The sequence below is a fragment of the Felis catus genome, chromosome D1 (genome assembly GCF_018350175.1).
Source record: "Felis catus isolate Fca126 chromosome D1, F.catus_Fca126_mat1.0, whole genome shotgun sequence".
Lineage (NCBI taxonomy): Eukaryota > Metazoa > Chordata > Mammalia > Carnivora > Felidae > Felis > Felis catus.
The window spans coordinates 53,950,853-53,971,123 of record NC_058377.1 but is presented as its reverse complement, the minus strand read 5'-3'; the positions used below and the strand labels follow the sequence as shown (position 1 = coordinate 53,971,123).

General features: G+C 43.6%; 1 protein-coding gene across 2 annotated transcripts in view; it reads right to left on the bottom strand.

Annotated features, from left to right (window-relative positions):
* Positions 1 to 14,550, bottom strand: part of GAB2 (GRB2 associated binding protein 2) — a 189,388-nt gene extending 174,838 nt beyond the window's left edge. Inside the window, exon 1 of one of the 2 annotated variants that reach the window (XM_019811748.3) lies at positions 14,260 to 14,550. In XM_019811748.3, coding sequence (XP_019667307.1) covers positions 14,260 to 14,334 — 75 coding nt within the window. In that variant the 5' untranslated portion in view covers positions 14,335 to 14,550. The remainder of the gene's footprint in view (positions 1 to 14,259) is intronic. The other variant, XM_003992683.6, reaches the window with a different exon arrangement.
* Between the last annotated feature and the right edge of the window lie 5,721 nt (positions 14,551 to 20,271).

Sequence of the window (20,271 nt, the reverse complement as noted above, 5' to 3'; positions counted from 1 at the left end):
AGAGAACCTACCCTCTCAAGAACTCATAAGTGTAGAGAGCACACACACAGGCAGTGCTGGTCAGGTAACAGTAAATGCCATCAAGGAGGACCCAACGACAGCCATTTAAGGGGTGCCTGGGTGGCTGAGGTGGTTAAGCACCCAACTCCTGATTTCGGCTCAGGTCGTGATCTCATGGTACGTGGGTTTGAGCCCTGAGTTGGGGCTGACACACATAACCTGCTTGGGATTCTGTCTCTGCCCCTCCCCTGCTCGCTCGCTCTCTCTCTCGCTCTCTCTCTAAATAAACTTAAAAAAGAGAGAGAGACACTTATCCCTGTCTCTTTCCCTCTTGCCCATCCCTACACACCAGAACTGGAGCCTAGAAGAGGCAGAGCCCAGAACAGGCAGAGCCCAGAACAGGCAGAGCAGAAGTATCCCAGACCATCCCTCCCCCATCCCTATACTCTCCAAAGGGAGGAACAGAGAAGAGGAGTATAAAAATAAACAGTATCTACCTTCTTCCACTTCATATCTTCAGAACCACAAGTCTGGGCAGTAATAGGAGTAGGAAAAGCTTTCGATTGGCTATACTGAAATTTTAAAATGGTAGACTTTCAATAACCCAGAGTGACCAGAAGGCTGTGGCCTCTACCAAAGGTATCAAGTGATCTGTCCCGTAGAGGAGAAGACCTTGATAAAGCACGATTGGGAGTTCTGACTGGACAAAGATAAGCATTCATGTTTACACCCCTCTGAGTTAAAATTATTCAATTAACTGGTTAAAGTTACCATTATCTCCACTTCACAAATTAGGGAATCAGAGCTCTGAAACAAAGAAATTTGCTCAAGACTGCAAAGCATGTGGGAGGCTCAATTTGGCTTCTAACCCAGGACTAATCCCAGAGGACACGCCTTTTACAGCACACCAGGATTTTTCAACATAGGGCCCAGCGGCATATTACCAGGGATGTGCAAATCCATTTCAAACAGTTTTCAAGATTTCACCTTAAGGGTGATCTTAAAATATATAAACATAATCTAGATCATTTGAATGATCATCTTACCAGAGAATGCTGCTATTTGGTTACCAGCATTTGCATTCATAATCCTATTAATATCAAGTATTATGCTTTTTAATTTTCATACACTAATGACTAACGAGAAAAGACAGAGGTGATGGTATATAAATGTGGTCATACCAATTAAAAGCCAAACGGTTTCCTAAACAGACCAAAGTTTCACTGTAGTTCAAACACAGAAATGAGATGAGAGAGAAGAATGGGGCACAGAACAGACAGGCTCCAGAGGAGGAAGGGCCATATTCACATCTCAAGGAGCAATTTAATTTCAGCAAAATACCCACTATTGTTAATGCGAAGTATATTGGTTCTGAAGCTTTGTTAATCTACTTTGGTTTTGTAATTGTAGAAGAGCTAGTAAGTGTACATTCGTATCTCAGTTTTTGTTTATGGACACTTTCGTGACATAATAATAAAGATCATTTAATTCAACACCAAAAATCTGTAAAGATGTTTAAAGTGTCTTTATACGCCACACACTTGAGAAGTGTTGGGTTATGTTACTTTGCTGAAGCAGCCATTAAAAGCCATGCCTTAGGGGCGCCTGAGTGGCTTGGTTGGTTGAGTGTCCGACTTCAGCTCAGGTCATGATCTCATACTCCGTGAGTTCGAGCCCCTCGTCGGGCTCTGTGCTGACAGCTCAGAGCCTGGAGCCTGTTTCAGATTCTGTGTCTCCCTCTCTCTGTGACCCTCCCCCGTTCATGCTCTGTCTCTCTCTGTCTCAAAAATAAATAAAAAAAAAAGTTTTAAAAAAATAAATAAAAAAAATAAAAGCCATGCCTTAGAAGACTATTTTGTAACACAGGGAAATATTTTCAGTGTATTAACTTGCAGCACACAAGAGGTGATACGGTCTTATTCTTTGTAAATGTACAAAGCACATACAAATATAGAAAAAAACAGACTGGGAAACACTAAAAAAATGTTTACACCATCGTAGGGGTATTACAGGCGCTCCTTATTCATATCGCTATTTGTTTTTTGTAATCCTGTGTTTGCAGTAAGTTGACTATGAGTGAAATTTAAGTATTACAAAAAAATAAATTTTTAATAGCCTATCCTATGAAAGTTCTCAAAACTTGTTGCTAAAAAAAATTGCACCTTCAATCCACTTCAGCTCAAGCTCTTTTGTCTCCAAAGAAACATAACCAATCCTAAAGTAATATTTATTCAAAACCTAAAAGCACACGAAGTACTAGTCAACCAATAACTCATTTTTTTAAGTAGGCTCCACACCGAACATGGGGCTTGAACTCACAACCCTAAGATCAGGGGTCGCATGCTCTATCTACCACAACCAGTAACTTATTGTGCTTTAGGTACCAGGGCTACAAGGGTGAACTAAGAATGGGGTGCTCTCCAGAAGCTAAACCAACAGTCACTGGTACTAGGGCATAAATAACAACACAAGAGCCAGGAAGAGGCTGGCTTCTGATGGGGAGGGCAGGATCAAAGGCGGCCACAAGGTGACACGTGAAATGAGTCCCAAGAATGTATCAGGAAATAAGCATAGAAATGTGAAATGGCAGATTACCCAGCAAGTAAAATACAAACATAGGTCCTGTGAAACTGAACTCACTGACCACACGAGAGCCATCTCTCCTCTGCTCCAGCAGCACTTGTCTTTGCCATTTGTACTGCCTGACATACTAATTCAGGCATGTTCCCCAGCAAGATTATAAACTAGGAGGAGAATACTATGTACTTTGTACACTCTTACCATTTGTTATTGACAGTAATTTCTGCAAGACTTAAAAAAAATTTTTTAATGTTTATTCATTTTTTGAGAGAGAGACAGAGAGAGAGAGAGAGAGAGAGAGAGAGAGCGCGCGCGCACGAGCATGAGCAGAGGAGGGTCAGAGAGAGAGAGGAAGACACAGAATCTGAAGCAGGCTCCAGGCTCTGAGCTGTCAGCAAGCACAGAGCACGACACAGGGCTCAAACTCACAAACCGCAAGATCATTACCTGAGCCCAAGTCAGATGCTTAACTGACTGAGCCACCCAGGCATCCCTGCAAGATTTCTAAAGGGCATTAAACTCAACACATTGTAGCCTCTGCTGGTATCCAAAGAAGTATACAGTATACACACCTATCCATTTTTTTTTTCCTCTAGAAAACTGTATCAAAAGATCAAAGCAACAGACTCATTCCTATAATCCTCCCAAGGATATCAGCCTGTCTACTATATATAAAACCTAACACTTTTCCTTGCTTTTGCAAGCCAGCAGAGCTCCAACCAGAACATTCTTCCAAAGCAGGCTAAGGAAAGACACACTGATAGCCAGTCCAAGAAAATCTTCCAAGTGAGTTGCAGTGATAGTGTATGATAACCCAAATGCCGTGGCTCATCAGCTGGGATGAAATTCTCAGAAATTCCACCTCTATAACAGGTCTGTACAGCATATAACAGTGAATTAAGTGGAAGTAACACAGATGTCTAACCAGAGGACATGTGTATATAAGATATGGTACGTTCACTTGCATGATATTTTTTTTTAAGACTTATTATGTACGTGCCCAGGATTTGCTTTAAAATATTCCAGTAAACAAAGAGTAAAAGGGATAGATAAAACAAATATGATAAAACCTTGATAGTATTTCAAACTATGAATTGGTGGTCATGAGACCATTTTCTTTATTTTTGTGTATGACTGAAATTTTTCATCACTAAAAATGGGAAAAATACTATGTAGAAGTGAAAATATTCACAGTGGTAGCTTGTGGGGGCAGGGGAAGCAGAATACAAGTGACAGTTCATGTTGCTTATAACCATGTAAAATTATATGTATGACCAACCCAGCAAGCAATAAAAGCCCCGTAAGGCCCGTGTGAGTTTCTGGATAACATTTTTACTGAAAGAAAAGGATTCTTTGAGGAACTGGCTAATCTCAGGTCTGGATCAGGCAATGTACAAAACAAACCTGAAACATCTTGTCACACCAGATAACAAACCATCGAATACTAGTAAGATCATGTCAAAGGGACTGAGAAGCCAACCTAAATATCTTCAGTCACTGGCTAAAGATTGCACAACATGCACATCAATAAGAATAACCAAGAGGGGTGCCTGGCTCAGTTGGTGGAGCACAAAACTCTTGATTCAGGGTTGTGAGTTCCAGCCCCAAGTTGGGTACAAAGGTTACTTAAAAGTAAAATCTTTTAAAATGTAAAACAACTAGAAAAGATTCAAACACATCAAATGTATCTAAATACGTGAGCTCATAATGATACTAAAAATACCCTAATTAGCTGCTTTGAAGGGTACTATGGAACTCACTCTCTTATTTTTCACAACTGGCCAATGAACAAAAAGAAACAAGTTTAAAGCTGGGGGGCAGGGGAGGTAGCTGTTAAGAATAAATGACAGCAACTTTGCCTTCCTTGTAGCTAGTACTGGACAAGGCTTCATCTAGCTCTAAGTGGGAAGCTTATACCATCAGGTAGTGTGCTCCTAATCTAGCAAAAGGAGACTGATACAAGCCTGATGCGAGAATGCGGGGTTATGAAACAACGCCATAAAAACAAGCCAAGAAGAGGGCTCACTTCAGGGGTTCCTGGAGGGTAAGGAGACACCTGGGCTTAAAGGGTTTAGCACTTACTGGGAAGTTTTTCCAACATTTTTGAAATCGGGCTCCAGAATCTCACACATCGATCTTACATCCCCTAGCACACACTCGTTCCCCGGGGACTGGTCCAAGTGACAGCTTCAGGCAAATAAAATAACCGTGTGGTTCTTCTGCTTCCCTTCTCTGATATCAGGAGAGCCGTGAGGTGTTCCTTTCAGGAAAGGATTAACTCCCTAGAGTTGACAGAATATCTAGCTTGGGGGTTCCACTTACATTCTGATATTATATAAAATTCAGGTCTGGCCCAAATTTGAAAAGGCGTGAAGACCCTCATGTTCACGTTCGGAGTTCCTATGAGAGGGTTAACAATTGCAAATCGACACCAGCCCCTCCTGCGACATCCTCCATTATTCAATACCTACTCTGGGCTAGACACTGTACTAAGATTGTTTTCACTTGTTATCCTAATAAATTTTCAGACCCTGTGAAGAAACAGTACACCAGATTCATAGACAAGGATATAGGCTCAGAGAATCAAGTCATTTGCTTAGGGACCCAAAGGCCCTTGAAATACAAAGAGATCTTCTGAATACAAACAATGTCAACACAGGACTGACATTTCCCATTGAAGGAGTGGCTATCTGAGAGGCAGAGACTCACTGAGTTAGAGTGATGTGCTTTATTAATAAATGTCATTCTATCACCCAAGGTCTTTCACGGACTATCCCCACGGCTATTTACTATTCAAACCACTGATTTCCACTAAAGACTCCACTGTGGATGGAATTTCACTGCCTCCCCCCCCACCCCATGTGCACTGCCCCTTTCCCATTTTAACTGCTATGTTCCTTCTTAGGCCCCGATGTTTCTTTTTCTTTCTTTCTTTCTTTCTTTTTTTTTTTTTTTCCAATATATGAAGTTTATTGTCAAATTGGTTTCCATACAACACCCAGTGCTCATCCCTAGGCCCCGATGTTTCGAGTCTGACTCACAGGACTCCTACTCCAGGAAGCCCTGCCATCTTTTTCCATGCCCAGAGCTCTTGCCTTCATGAACATCCTTGCTACCTGGACCATATATCTCTATACAAGGGCATTGCTCTGTTTCACATGTACACTTCTGGTCTCCCTAGACTGCTGGTTCCTTGAAGCCAGTGTTGAGAATTGATTTATTCCTTTGGAAAGACAAAGGACACAAACCATACTCTATAAATGCTTGTCAACATTAACTGGATGAAGGCAATAGCCTGCTCGGGAACCTTTATTTCTCAGCATTTCCTATAAGCTTGAGGTTACCATATTCCATTATTCCCTTCCTGCTTGAGAAAGGCCAATGACAAATATAAAGCAACATCAAAGTTGTTTCATTAAGCAAAGCAGCAGGCGTGCATTCGTGCATTCCTGCTTTGTACAATTTTACTGCGTCTGGTCCTCAGATATCCCTGAAAGGACATTCCATACGCATTCAGGGCTATAGGGATTCTATCCTGTCTTTTCCCTTGGATGAGAAGTATTAGCTGGGCCACGTACTAACCCTTCACTAATGAGTTGTGTTCTTTTGAAATTGTGCTAAAATGCACGTATCCTAACATTTATCTTAACTATTTTTAAGTGTGCACGGTTCACTGGCATGAAGTAGTCACACTGTTGTGCTATCATCATCAGCACACATCCCCCAGAACTGCTTTCATCTTACAAAGCTGAAACTCTGTACTCATCAAACAATAGCTCCCCATTCTCCTCTCCCTGAAACCACCATTCTACCTTCCCTCTCTCTGAGTCTGACTCCTTGGTGCTTCATATAAGCGGAATCATGTAGCTTGTGTCCTTTCAAGATCGGTTTATTTTACTTAACATAACGTCACTAAGATTTATCCATGTTGTAGAATGTTCATGTGTCAGGACTTCCTTCCTTTTGAGCTGAATCATATTCCATGGTATATATTTATATAAAATACATTTTATTTATTCCTTCATCTGTTGATAGGCATGTGGCTGATTCCAAATGAGGAACTGTGATCCGATGCTAGTAACAAGAAGCTCAGAGACCGGCCCTGGGTTAGAGCAGTCTCTTTGATGTTAAACACTATCACAGAATCAATCCAGTGATTAGGACCACAGAACAGAAAGCCGCTAAAGGAATGTCCGCCTGGTTATCTGTCCCTGGAATGTGGACCAGACAGAAATTTTATTTAAACACTCAAAGAGTCTGTTGTAATAAAGCTCTGGCTTCTTAGGATGAACAAATCTTAGATTTGCTTATTTCTGAAGACCTCCTATTCCCTTGTTGTTGTTGTTCTCCTTCTCCTTCTTCTTTTTATCTTTGCTCGACTGAGGCCTAATTGACATGTGTAAGTTTAAGGGGTATAACATTGGCTCGACACACTTGTATATCGCACTATGACATACCACCACAGCATGAGCAAACACCTCTATCACATCACACAATTACCATTTCTTTTTTCCGTTGGGAACATTTAACATCCACTCTCTTAGCAACTTTTGAGTATACGACATGGTATTTTAAGTACAATCACAAGGCTGTGCATTAGATCTTCAGAACTTAATTCTTTAAAAAAAATTTTTTTTAATGTTTATTTATTTTTGAGAGAGAGAGACAGAGACAGAGTGTGAGCAGGGGAGGGGCGGAGAGAGAGGGAGACACAGAATCGGAAGCAGGCTCCAGGCTCCGAGCTGTCAGCGCGGAGCCTGACGGGGCTCGAACTCACAGACTGTGAGGTCATGACCTGAGCTGAAGTCGGACGCTTAACCGACTGAGCCACCCAGGCACCCCATAACTTAATTCACTTTTAATTGTAAGTTTGTACCCTTTGACTAATATCTCTTCACTTCCCCCATGCTCTTAATCTCCAGTAATCACCATTCTACTATTTCTATGAGCTCAGCTGTTTTAGATTCCACATATAAGTGAGATCATACAGTATTTCTCTGACTTATTTCACTTAGCATAATGCCCTCAAGGTCCATCCATGTTGTTGTAAATGGCAGGATTTCCTTCCTTCTCATGAATGAATAATATTCTTGTGTGTGTGTACATACACGCACACACAACACACACATCTTCTTTATCTATTTATCCACTGAAGGATGCTTAGGTTGTTTCCATATCTTTGCTATTGTGAATAATGCTATAATGAACATGGAGTTCAGATGTCTCTTTAACATCCTGTTTTCATTTCCTTTGGATATATACCCAGAAATGGCATTGTTGGATCATATGATACTTCTATTTTTAATTTTTTGAGGAGGTTCCATACTGTCTTCTTTTTAATTATAGTCATTCTGACAGGTGTGAGGTGATATCTCATTGTGGTTTTGATTTGCATTTCCCCGATGATTAACAATGTTGAGCACCTTTTCATGTACCTGTTGGTTATTTATACCTCTCCCTTGTTCTCCAACCCACAGGTTCTTTCTTGTCTACCTCTTCAGCCTCATAGGCCACTATCTGCATCACCCTGTAGATGGTCCAGCAACACCAAACTCTCTTTAGTGTCCCTGCACACACTCTGCAGTTCTTTGCCACTCACTGGCCGCCACTGTCTGTGGTCTCAGTGTCTGGAAGACTTTCTTCTTTTGGCTTACTTCTAGTCATGGCCACCTCTCCAGGAAGCCTTTTCTTCTTCTTCTGCATAGTCCCAGAACTTGAATGCTTGGCATATAATGGCTGCTTGATAAATTATTAAACTAATATATTTGTCACACTCACATTCCGTGTTGAAAAGACAAATTTAAAGAAAAATTCAAGACTAATGGGATTATAGGTAACTTTTATTTGTATTTTAGTATTCAAATTTTCTAATGATAGGCTGACTTTTCAAATTTACCTTAAAAAAAAAAATTAAGATTAACTTGATCAGGAATAAAATGGAGAAATCAGTCTACCAGATTTTAAGACTTCTCATATAGCTATAGTTATCAAGACTATGTGGTATTGGCAGTAGAACTATGGAGTAGAATAGAAAATAGACCCACACAAATATGCCCAAGTGATTTACGACCAAGATGCAAAAGCAATTCAATAAAGGAAGCATGGCCTTGTCAACAAAAGGTGCAGGGGCAACTGGGCGTCCATTGCCAAAAACACACAACACCACCAAAAAAAAATCTCAAAGTTTCAAATCTCCTACAAAACTAACTAAAAAACAGATCATGGACTTAAAACTAAAAAATGTTTAGGGAAAAGAAGAAAAGCTCTGCAGCTTTAGCTCAGCAAAGAGTTCTTAGACTTGACCAAAAAAAAAAAGTACAACTCATAGAAGGAAAAATTGATAAACTGGATCTCATCCAAACTAAAAACTTTAGCTCTCCTAAAGCCCAGTGAAGTGGGTGAAAAGACGAGTTATAGACTGGGAGGAAATATTTGCAAGCCACATTATTTGACAAGGACTAGTATCTTGAGCATATAAAGTACTCTCAAAACTCAACCATAAGAAAAATAACACTCCAGGGGCACCTGGCTGGCTCAATTGGAGGAGCATGCAACTCTTGACCTCCGGGTCCTGAGTTCAAGCCCCACAGGGGGAATAGAGATTACTTAAATAAAAACTTAAAAAAGCAAACAAACCAAAAACCAAAAACCAAACAATTCTTACAGAAAACGGACAAAAGACTTAAAGGAAGACATTTGACCAAAGAGGACATACAGATGATAAATAATCATCTGAAAAGATGTTCAATATCATCTACCATAAGAAAGTGTAAATTAAAACCAGTAAGTGAACAGTTTGAGAAATGAATTATGGTACATATACCATGGAATACTATCGGGCATTAAAAAGAATGAACTAGTGATATATACAGCCACTTGGATGAATCTCCAGAGAATTATGCTGAGTGAAAAAAGCCAATTCCTCAAAGTTACAAACTTACAAATTCAGTTATATGAGACTCTTGAAATAATAAAACATAAAAATGGAGAACAGATTAGTGGTTGTCACAGGCTAAGGATGTGGTGGGAATGCCTTGGTAGTGGATGGGACTATAAAAGGGCAACATGAGGGATCACGTGGTGATGGAAATGTCCTGTATCTTGAGTCAATCATTATCAATATCCTGATGGTGATATTGCACTATAGTTTTGCTAAATGTTACCGTTAGGAGAGAGTGAGTAAAGAGTACACCTATCTCTTTTTACTATCTTTACAAATAGATGTGTACCTATGATTACCTCAGAGTAAAAGTTTAATTAACAACAACAACAACAACAACAACAACAAAAGCTTAGGCTTTGGGACAAAGCCAGATGATGTTGGACAAGTCACATTCCTTCCTCATAGGGCTAAAATGATTAAATTAAAAGATCAATGGTCTAAGCACAGTGCTTGCCACAAAGTAAGCCATCAACAGACAGCTATTAAAATGACAATATTAAGAGTCATGGCAGTGGGGAGGGAGAAGTGTAGAGAAAACTATATTAAGATGATAGCACTGGTGGATTTGGTGAACGATTAGATGTGGAATAGTGGGTGACAGGAAGTCAAGGCTGATTCCGGTTTCACATTTGAGCAAGTGGGTGGTCAGTGGCACCATTTATTGAGCAGATATGGGATGAAGAATGAGAGTTTAGTTTTGGGTGTGGTGAGTTTGTGATGACTGGGAGACATTCGAGTAGAGATGTCCAGTTAACAACCGTATATGCAGGTCTGGAGTTGAGAACACAACTCTGGGATGGAAATTTAACTTGATAACAACCAGCATGCAATGATAACTGAAGCCAGGAGAATGGACAAAATACTGAGAAGGAGAAAAGAGCCTAGACCATAGCCACTGTGACCATAAATGAGCTTCAAACTTTAAGGATTGGGTAACAAGGGTCAATTTAGCAAAAGAGACATATAGTAGCCAAAAAACAAACAAACAAAAAAAAAAAACAAAAAAAAACACAAGGGAGAAAAGTCAGGCATTTATCATATCACTTAAGAATAAGGTGCTTCAAGAAAGAGTGAGTGGTCTACTGTGACTAAGCAGTGAAGAAATTAAAACGAGAAGTGAAAAAACAGACCTCTGAATTCTGTGACCTGGGTATCACTGGCACCTTTCAGAGAACAGCTTTTGTGAAATGACAAAGTAGGTTTCAGACTGGAACCAACTGACAAGAAGGGAGGAGAAATGGAAACAGTATAAACAACCATGAAGAAGCTTAGCTCTAAAGAAAAGCAGAAAGCACAGTGAGAAGGAAAGGATGGGATACTGAGGGAGGATTTTGTTAAAAGGAAGTGTGTTTACATGTTAATGGATAGAATAGGTAGAGAGGGGAAGACACAGAATATCCATAACAGAAAGGGTAATAATGACTTGAACAGATAGGATGGGATATGATCCAAAGCACAGGTAGCAGGATTGCTCAGTTAGAAGGGGCACCTCATCTACTCTAAGAAGTAGGGAAAAGGAAAGGAATCATGCAGATGCAGGTAAATTTGGAAATCTGGTTGCAGTATGTGCAGACAGCTACCCTCTGATAGCTTCAATGTTCTTGGTGGAGAAGGCGAGGTCATCTGCTAAGACTGACAGGATGGCTTAATTTTTATTCCGAGCATCAAATCCAGAGATACAGATATTTAATAAGCAAGTTGACTTAATAAAATAAACAATTAGTTTCCTCAAAGCAGTTGTTCATTAGAATCACTACACAATTTTCTCCAAATTAGCCACTAGAGGGCAGTGCGGCTGTCCATAGTTTCTCTCTTTTACCCCAGTGAAATCAATAGAAAATTACAGAGCAGTGTAGGTCATAAAATGTTTTTCCTCAAGAAAATCTGGCTTCTGCCTTATATATGTGTGTGTGTGCATGTAGTACACACACTCATACACATGCACACTACAGCATGATGGGAGGGCTGTTCCTCCCGCTAGCCTCCCACGGCAACCATACGATGATGGTCCAGAGGCAATACTCACCATTTTCCAGAGGTCACTTTTTGTAATTCCCCCAAAGTGCACAGCAATACTGAATAGATCTTTACATCTTCTTATGATTAATAAATTAGAAAAGGCTGACAAAAACATCCCTAGACCTAATCTCTGCTAACATTTGCTATGGCTTCAAGTTGGTTTTTCCTCCCTCAACCTACCACCTCTTCAAATTAGAGAGAGGTTTTTTAAAATTCATTGTAAATAGTTGCAATCTATTTCATGAACTTCTTTTCCCTTGATCTCAGATATGTGATATATTCTTAAAACGGAGACTTAACAATCCATGATACCACATGGCTATCGTATATAATACCAGAATAAGCAGCTATTTTAGGGTGTGTGTTTAGTAACGAGGCTGGGAAATAACTTGTTTCCTAGTTTGATTCTAATGGATTTGGGTCTCTAAGGAACACAGGGAACTGGCAAAGCTTTAACTTAAAGCAAGGTGCAGAAATTCTCAACGCCCAAAAAGAAAAGATGTAAAGGCAGACTCTAACCCCAAGAGCTTGGGGTTAGACAACTCAGCCCAGTTTCAACTAAGAGAACTGAGCTCGCACTCAGTTCCAGTCATATCAACGGAACACATTACACCCAAGCCCAAGAGAAGTTGTTAGTAGTTTGATCAGATGTCCATGGGCTGGAGCTGCAAGGAAGTGGGAAAGCGGGTGAGGTCATCATAGGACTGTAGGATGTCAAGTACTTCAAGTGGGTGAAAAAGTTGCTTGACCCCAAAGCCTCCAAACTTGTTTTTGAGCTAAAGTTGCTTGGGAACAAAAATACCAAAGAAATGGGTCGTAAAGAGAGTCTGGGTGATAGAGTTGAAGTAGTCATCAAATAGAGATATGGCGTCAAACTGTTTGCAAACTGTATCAAAAGCAAAGTTTCAAGGATCTTTAGGGTAGTGCTCTAATTCGAAAATTAAGAGTCACATTTGTCACTGGATACTCTATTCCACTAGCTGGTATGTTATTACACTTCAACTGATAGCTTTCTTAAGCTCTTTGGGGCCAAAAGCTTTTTGTTTTGTTTTTCATAATTATAAAAACATCCATAGCAAATTACTCATCCTTAACCTAATATAAAAATTCACCTTTCCTAATGAGCTGATACAGCTCTGAAAAGGGGGAACGTTTCTTTCTTAGCAGTTATAATGCTTTGGCTCCTTGGACATCCCTGAAAAACGAACGTAAGAACGGAGATGAACCCTCCATTGTCTCATCTTTACTGTATTTTAAATCTAGGTCCACTTTGAAAAGTCACGGTTAGAGTCTTCCCAGCAAGTGATTTAAATAAGAGCCTGCTTTCATTTACATACACACACACACACACACACACACACACACACTTGCACTCCCCAACAACATTTCCTTTGAAAAACAGAATGTCACTTCCTCAATCCAGAGGCCAGAAGTCCCTCAGTTCTGATCTGGGGAGCCAAGACAGGAAACTCTGCTAAGCTTCTGCCTCTCCCCCCATGGACAGCCACTGGTGCAGCTGACAGAGGGCAGGGTCTGTTCCGAGTTCCCTTGATGCACTGCAGCTGGAAGGCAACAGCTCACTTTCGTGCTGTGGGAATGATCCCAGAGAGGCCAGCACCAGGAGTCAGTTTAACAAGGGCATTTCAAAGGAAGTGAAAACGGAACAGAAGAGAGACCTTGACACCTTATACCGACCTTACTTCCATTTCCAAACGCCTGCAAACGGCCCAGAGTTGATTGTAATTACTACCACCGTGTACTTTGACCCCACCAGGCAAGGCACTGGATGGGGGGGGGGGGGGGGACGAGAGGGGCGGTTAGCCAGACCTCTTCACCAGGCGGCACCAGACTGTATCCCACCTTCCCCTCGCTCGATGTTGCCAGTTTCTCACTTGGGAGGGAGAAGCTGTCCCAGCGATTTCGGTAAACACCGTCGGTCAGCACCACCTGGCAACTGAGAACCTTGATTTCTCCCGACCCCAGACACCAAGGACGACACAAAATCCCGGCCAGTTATACCAGACCAAACTGCAATGTCACCATCGTGGGGTGGGGTGGGGGGATGTCTGTGAGAGACATACGGAATGAAGGGGGACAAACAAATGAGTCACTTAATACAAGAGCTGCACATGCCGCTGACGCTGCCCGTGATGCAGAGGCTGTGGACTGGAAGGAAGCAGGCGGTCACCGGGAGGGGCGGGCAGAGAAAGGGAAGGGGGAAAGGGTGTGAGGGGCCTCGCCCTTTGTGGGGGCCGGACCGAGCCGCCCCGCAGCCTGCGCCCCCCTTTCCCGCCCACTCCCGCAGCCCTGCAGGCTGAAGCCGCTCGGGGTTACTATGGTCCCCCAGCCCCGGGAATCAACTCTCTCGGTCTCCAAAACAATCAATACAAACTTCGATACCGTATTTAGTTTACAGGGAAGCTGGCTGGGGAGGCGCTGCCGCCGCGCCCGCCCGGCGAAGAAGGAGCCGCAGCCTCAACCTGCCCGCCCGCCCGCCCGCTCCGCCCCTCGGCCGCGCACCTGTGACAGGTGTGCAGGTGCCCCACACAGCCCCGAGTCGCGGGGCGCGCGGGCCGCTCTCCTCGCCCCCCGGGGCCCCCAGGGCCCGCCCTCTCCGTCGGCGACGCCCCTCCCGGAGCCCCCAGCCCCTGGGCAGGCCGCGGGGCGCCCTCCACCCGCGCCCTCGGCGGCCGCACCCGCTCGTCGCCCGCACTCACATAGCGCCTCAACTTCTTCTCGGGAGGCGATTTCCTCAGCCAGCCGGTGCACACCACGTCGCCGCCGCCGCTCATGCTGCCGGCCGCCTGGAGCCCGCCGCGGGGTCGGGCTGACAAGGGCGCGGACGCGGGCCGCTGGGTCAGCCGGCCGGCGGTGCGCAGCTCACGGGGGAGGGGAGGGGCCGGGGCGGCCAGCGGCCGCGGGGCGAGGACGAGGCGGCGCGGCGCGGGCCCGGCTGCCTCGCGCGCTCCCGCTGTCCCCGCGCGCGCCCGCGCGCACTCCCAGCCGGGCCGCGGTGGGGGCGCCACAGCAGGAAAAAGGGCGGCGCGCGCTCGCCACGCCCACAGCCCGCCGCGCCCCCCGGCGGGCCGCCTTCAAAGACGCAAACACCGCCTTGCCTCTAGGGACCCGGGAAGCCCGAGGTTTGAGCAGACGCCGAGGCCGGCGGCCGGCCGCCAGCCGCGCCCCCGGGTCTTGCTTTCCGCCCTCAAGCTTCAACAGCAATCCGGGGATGCGGCCGCGCCCCTGGTGGGAACGGGGGTGGGGTGAAGGGAAGGGTCTGCGCGCCCTCGATCGAGAATCGATTTTTCACAGAGGGTCGTCAGGAAGGGACCCGAGGGCTGCTCGCGTTTCCTATGCACTCTGAGTTTCAGGTTTCAGTGGGTCAGGTTCTGGCTGAAATAAGTGATCCGCTTCCCAGCAAGAGTTTCATTAACTCTCGCACCCCCTTGGCGGGAGAAGCAAAGATGAAAACAGACTAATACGTGCTGGGCACTTTTACATTCCTTGTTTACTTGTCTTCACAAATCTACAAATTGGGCGAGCGGTATTATTCCCATTTTACAGATAGCCTAAAGTGCCAAAGCCTGTACAATGGAGAGCCAAGTGGGTCGTAATCCATTTTATCCATCGAGAAGTGTGCTATGGGCAGGGAAGTAGGAGACACAGCATCTCACACTCTCCACACCACGTTGGACTAAGGCTATTTTGTCCATTTTCCAGTTTCTGTTCAGTGAAGCTAGTTGTTTCAAGCTGTTGGACATCGTTCTGGTTTTATACCTGGGTTGGAGAAAGTTCACTCACTTTAATCAATGTGTAAAAGCAAATCCTTTACTATCTGCCAGCTTTTCTAAGCATCATGAGAGGTAGAAGTCAGCTCCCCTGCACCCCTCATTTCACTATCCTGCTGGATTGAATGTAGAGCCAGAACTATCAGGCTACAGCTGGGATCGGAGCTGCCTTAGCTTTCTGATTGAGCGATCCTTATGCCACATTTAAGGGCCGCCACTAGAATTATGGCCATTTTAACCTCTGGCTTTAGTACCTTGAAACCCTGAGACAAATATCAAAATACTCAAGCCTGCCAAATCGATCAGGAGGCGGCGACTCCCAACCAAAATAAAGCAATCTTTCTGACTTCATTCACATCTGAGTCATAGTGCCAAGTCTCAGGGATTGCAGTCTGAGAGATCTGCATGGATTGTCTGCAGCTGAAGGTATATGATGCAAGTCAGGCATACATATGCCTCATCTTTCCCTAGAAGAGTAGTCTTCTGATACATATCCTTGGATAGGTGTATGATTCAAGACAGACTGGCAGCAGATTCAGCAATGGTTAGTTGGGCGTTGGGCTGCATTCTGCCAGAAACTCTTAAATTGTTTTGCAAAAGACTCTTTCCTCCCCATTATTTACAATTCCCTGTGGAAAAAGAAAAGTTTGGTGTTTTGTGGGCAATGAAAGGAGGGGCCTTGAAATACAACAGTTACAGAGTACAGGTTTCCCCCCACCGCTGCAATCCAAGAGGGGTGTGTTCCCATGAAACCTTTTGGTAAGCTGAAATGGGGTAAAGTGAAGAAGCAATTACCATCACCAAAAGGTGAAAATTCTGTTGGTGAGCAAAACAAGCAGTAATGTAGGTCTTTCGTAAAAGTGAAGGGGCATAAAGCAAACTTGTGGATAGTCTGGGAAACCTGTATCAGCTTCAAGAAGTCTTCTCTGAACATCCCATTCCTTCCCCAAAGCCTACAGAAAGGGCCTCTTCTCGGTGCTCGGTGCCTCACCCCACCTTTCTCATTACTTAGCTGCCAGCACCCAGCTCAGGCTGCACACAGGAGGCTGGACTGTTGCTAAGGTCTCTGGCTGCACCCTGGTGTGCCTCAGTCTTCTGAGCCTGAGATGTGTGCCAGGCCTGGGGACAGCCCTTGAACAGAACGTTCCTGTCTGGGCCTTCACTAAGTCCTCTCCACTGCGTGCTGTTTTTTTTTTTGTTGTTGTTAATGCCCTCTGGTTTCGCTGGTGAGAAGTGAAAAATGAATTAGGAGTGGTTTATTTACATGAAGATAGGCGCCATCTATTGGAACGAGTAGGGATGACAGCCCCCGCCCCCCACAGCCCCCAAACCTGTGAGGACACGCATCACTAGTCTATAATTTAGGCAATTTTGATTAAAGACCATGGGTATTTCCTGGGGGGAATTAATGACCGGCTGCAAAGAGTGCTTTGGGTCATTAATCCTATATTCTCATTAAATCCTCAGGAAATGACCATCTCATGGTGAGAGCTTCTCTGGAGGAAGCATTGCAGAGATTAGAGAACTGCACACCTGGGAAGAAAGCATGGGCACAAGGGTTTGCTCCCGCCCCTCCCCCCCCCCCAAGCCTGGGTTCTAAAGGGTGCACTCTGGCTTTGAGTGTCGACAGCAACAGCCTGCATCCGTGCCTGTCTGCGAGTTGAGGGTTTGTGGCCAGCGGCAGGTGCATGGCTGATGGAACGGTCCCAGGAACGGGTTGGAAGGGCTGGAAGGAGAGCTGTCCTCAACTGCACACCAGGCTGGCATGATTAATACCACCCACGCCAAGCTTGACGTCAGTGATTGGACCGGGGGTGGGGATGGATGTTTGTGTCCTAGCCTAGCCTTTTCTCCCCTTCAATTTAGTTGACAGGTTAATTTCAGAGCTGAGTGCTGCTTGCTAAGGTCATTGTGGCCAGCTGAGCCACCTCAGCTGGTGACTTTCAGGACACTGGACTCTCATGAATGTTGAGGTGTGTGCCACTTTAACCCCGGATGCTTTGAGCTCACTTAGTTCCATCTAATTACTGTGAGCTACTCAAATCAATTTCTGGCATCTGGATGGGACAGAGATCTGAAAGTGGGCTTGGGGTGTGGCTGAAGACCTAATAGTGTGGTTTCCTCCCTGTCTGCAGCTGCTAAAAGTCTGAGAGTTACTTGACATTACACCCAGTGTTAGATATTCTGGAAATAAACTTTCTTATGGGATAAGTTGGAGCAAGTCCCGCTTCCCAATTTCTCTTTTGTGAAAAATTAGAACTTGTGCTAATTGCTTTGAGGCAGCAAGGGTTCTGGGACATTTCTGCAGACACTGGTGAGGGTGGTACATCACTGTATTCAGAGACCATGCTGTGGATTTATCATATTCTCCCAGGAACGAAGACTTGTCAAGTCCCTGAGAAAGTGCCCTGGTATTCCAAACCATACTTTGCATGATGGCCTCTTACTTCCTTCAGAGAACTTCTACCTTGGATTGGATCTTGAACATATGTCAAGACCCCTTTCCTTAAAACTCACCATCCCCACACCTCAGCACAGTTGTTCATGTTTTTCTTGAATTCACATTGCACATATATAAATTAGGTTATCACACTGTACTGCAAATACCTGAGCAGGGCTGGGTCGTCCTCGTTTGTGGTATCCCTAAAGCCTCTCTGCATGGTGCCAGGCACATAATCAATGCTCGCTAAATGTCGTGAGAATGAAAAAAAAAAAAAAAACAACCCTTAATGGATGACAACTGGGAGCTGTGGACTCCTGAAGCATCCAGAAGTCTCTGATCCATCCACACCAGAGAACAGGATCTGTGAAGGTACTTATAAGCAGCTAGAGTGTTTAAATCCACAGTGACTGGTCTCATGGAAGGGGCTGAGCAGGTGGAGGTAATCCTATGCAGTTTCACGTTCACAGGTGGTTGAAATCCTGGGGTAGTTTCTAAAACAACGGCTCCTTAGACCTTTTGACTCCTATCTCCAGGCTCCAGAGAAGTAACTGTGTTAACTTTTGGTTTCCAAACCCCGACACTGTTGTGCAGACTCCCCAGATACTCTCCTCTCTGGGGCTAAGAATTAAATCATTTGTGGTTTGTCTGATATCTGGCCTCATTGTGACAGTACTACAGGTGCTCTATCACTTAGCCCCTTGTACCCAAACACAATACTAGCAAAACAGGATAACATATGTCTCCTGAGTCCAAGTTGAGTTTCTTCTAACAGCTGACCAGAAATGTCATTTTCTTCTGCAATGAATGCATGTATAGTGGCTTTGCAGATTTGCTAGTATTTTTGTTGGGGATCCAAAGGCCACAGGAGACCATCTCATTTTATTTCTACCAGAGGTACCCACAATGGTTATCTGATCCATACAACCAGTGTTGTGCTGATAAATGTTTAAAACCTGGCTCACTGGTGGTTGTAGTGGACGTAGCCTTGATTTGTAGTATACGACAATTTTTGTGGTGCTAATACTATACCCTCCCCACCTTCCTGACCAATTTCAAGCTATAGACTTTATGTTCATGAATACAGTTAAGGGATGCTCGTAATATATCTTTATTACTTCCAAAATAAAGATACAATAGATAGAGCAGAGATAACAGGAAAATGTAGTGAATTAGTAACTGATAGTTCTGGTTACTTATTCCCTTTGTTTTTCATATAATTTATTTAACTGTAAGTTTATGAGTTAACTTATTAATGTATCATTCATATGCCATAAGTCACCCTTTTAAAGTGTGCAGCTCAGTTTTTAGTATTTCACGGAGTTATGTAACCGTTATTGCTATCTAAGTTTAGACCATTTTTATTACCCCCAAAAGAGATTCCATATCCATTAGCAGCCACTCTTCATTCCCCTAATCTGAACCCCCGGCAGCCACTAATCTACTTTGTCTCTATGGATTTGCCAATTCTGGACATTTCATATAATTGGAATCCATGGCCTCTTGTGTCTGACTTCTTTCACTTTCTGTAACATTTTCAAGGTCCATTCATGTTGTAGCATACATCAGTTCTTCTTTTTATTGCAAATATTGCAATATTACAAATATTAATATTTCCTTGGCTGGATGTATCACATTTTATTTATTCATTCTTCAGTTGATGGATATTTCAGTTGTTTCCACTTTTTGGCTACTATGAATGTTGCTGTGAACATTCATATGTGTACAAGTTTTTGTGTGAACCTACATCTTCACTGCTCTTGGGTATATACCTAGGAGTCAAATTGCTGGATCATAGGGTGACTCTGTGCTTAAATTTTTTTTTTTTAAAGTAATCTCTACACCCAACGTGGGCCTCAAACCCATGGCCCCGAGATGAAAAGTCACATGCTCTACGGACTGAGCCAGCCAGGCACCCGTGTGTTTAACTTTTTAAGGAATGGTTGAACTGTTTCCCACAGTGGTTACACCATTTTGCATTACCAGCAATGTATGAGAGTTCCAATCTGTCTCCCATCTTCTCCGATTCTTGTTACTTTCCATTTAAAATTATTTAATTTTAATAATGCTGTTTTTTAGCAACCAGCTTGCAAAATTTTTCACCACTGTCTGCGCTCATGGGTTGGTATGAGCCATCCCTAGCATATGACTGCACACAGCCTACCAGAGGAGGCCCCGCCATCCTTCTCTGTAGTTAAGTTCCATTTCTTTCCTGCTGACAAGAGCAATACTCAATAGATTTACATTTCCTTCTTCTGACATCCTTTCTATAGAAAACTGGTATCTTAAAAGATCTGATTTTCTTCTACTTTGGAATTAAGAAGATTTTGGATTCTGGAGGATCACAAAGTTTTCAACTCCCACCAAGCACCCTGGGAAGAACATAGTGTTTCCCTCGTACATTTGTGACGAGAAACAAAGATAAAAAACAAAATGTATCTTCCTGACACCCAGATAGATCTTCTGGATGAGCTCTCAAGCAGTTGCTTCAACAGGGCAAA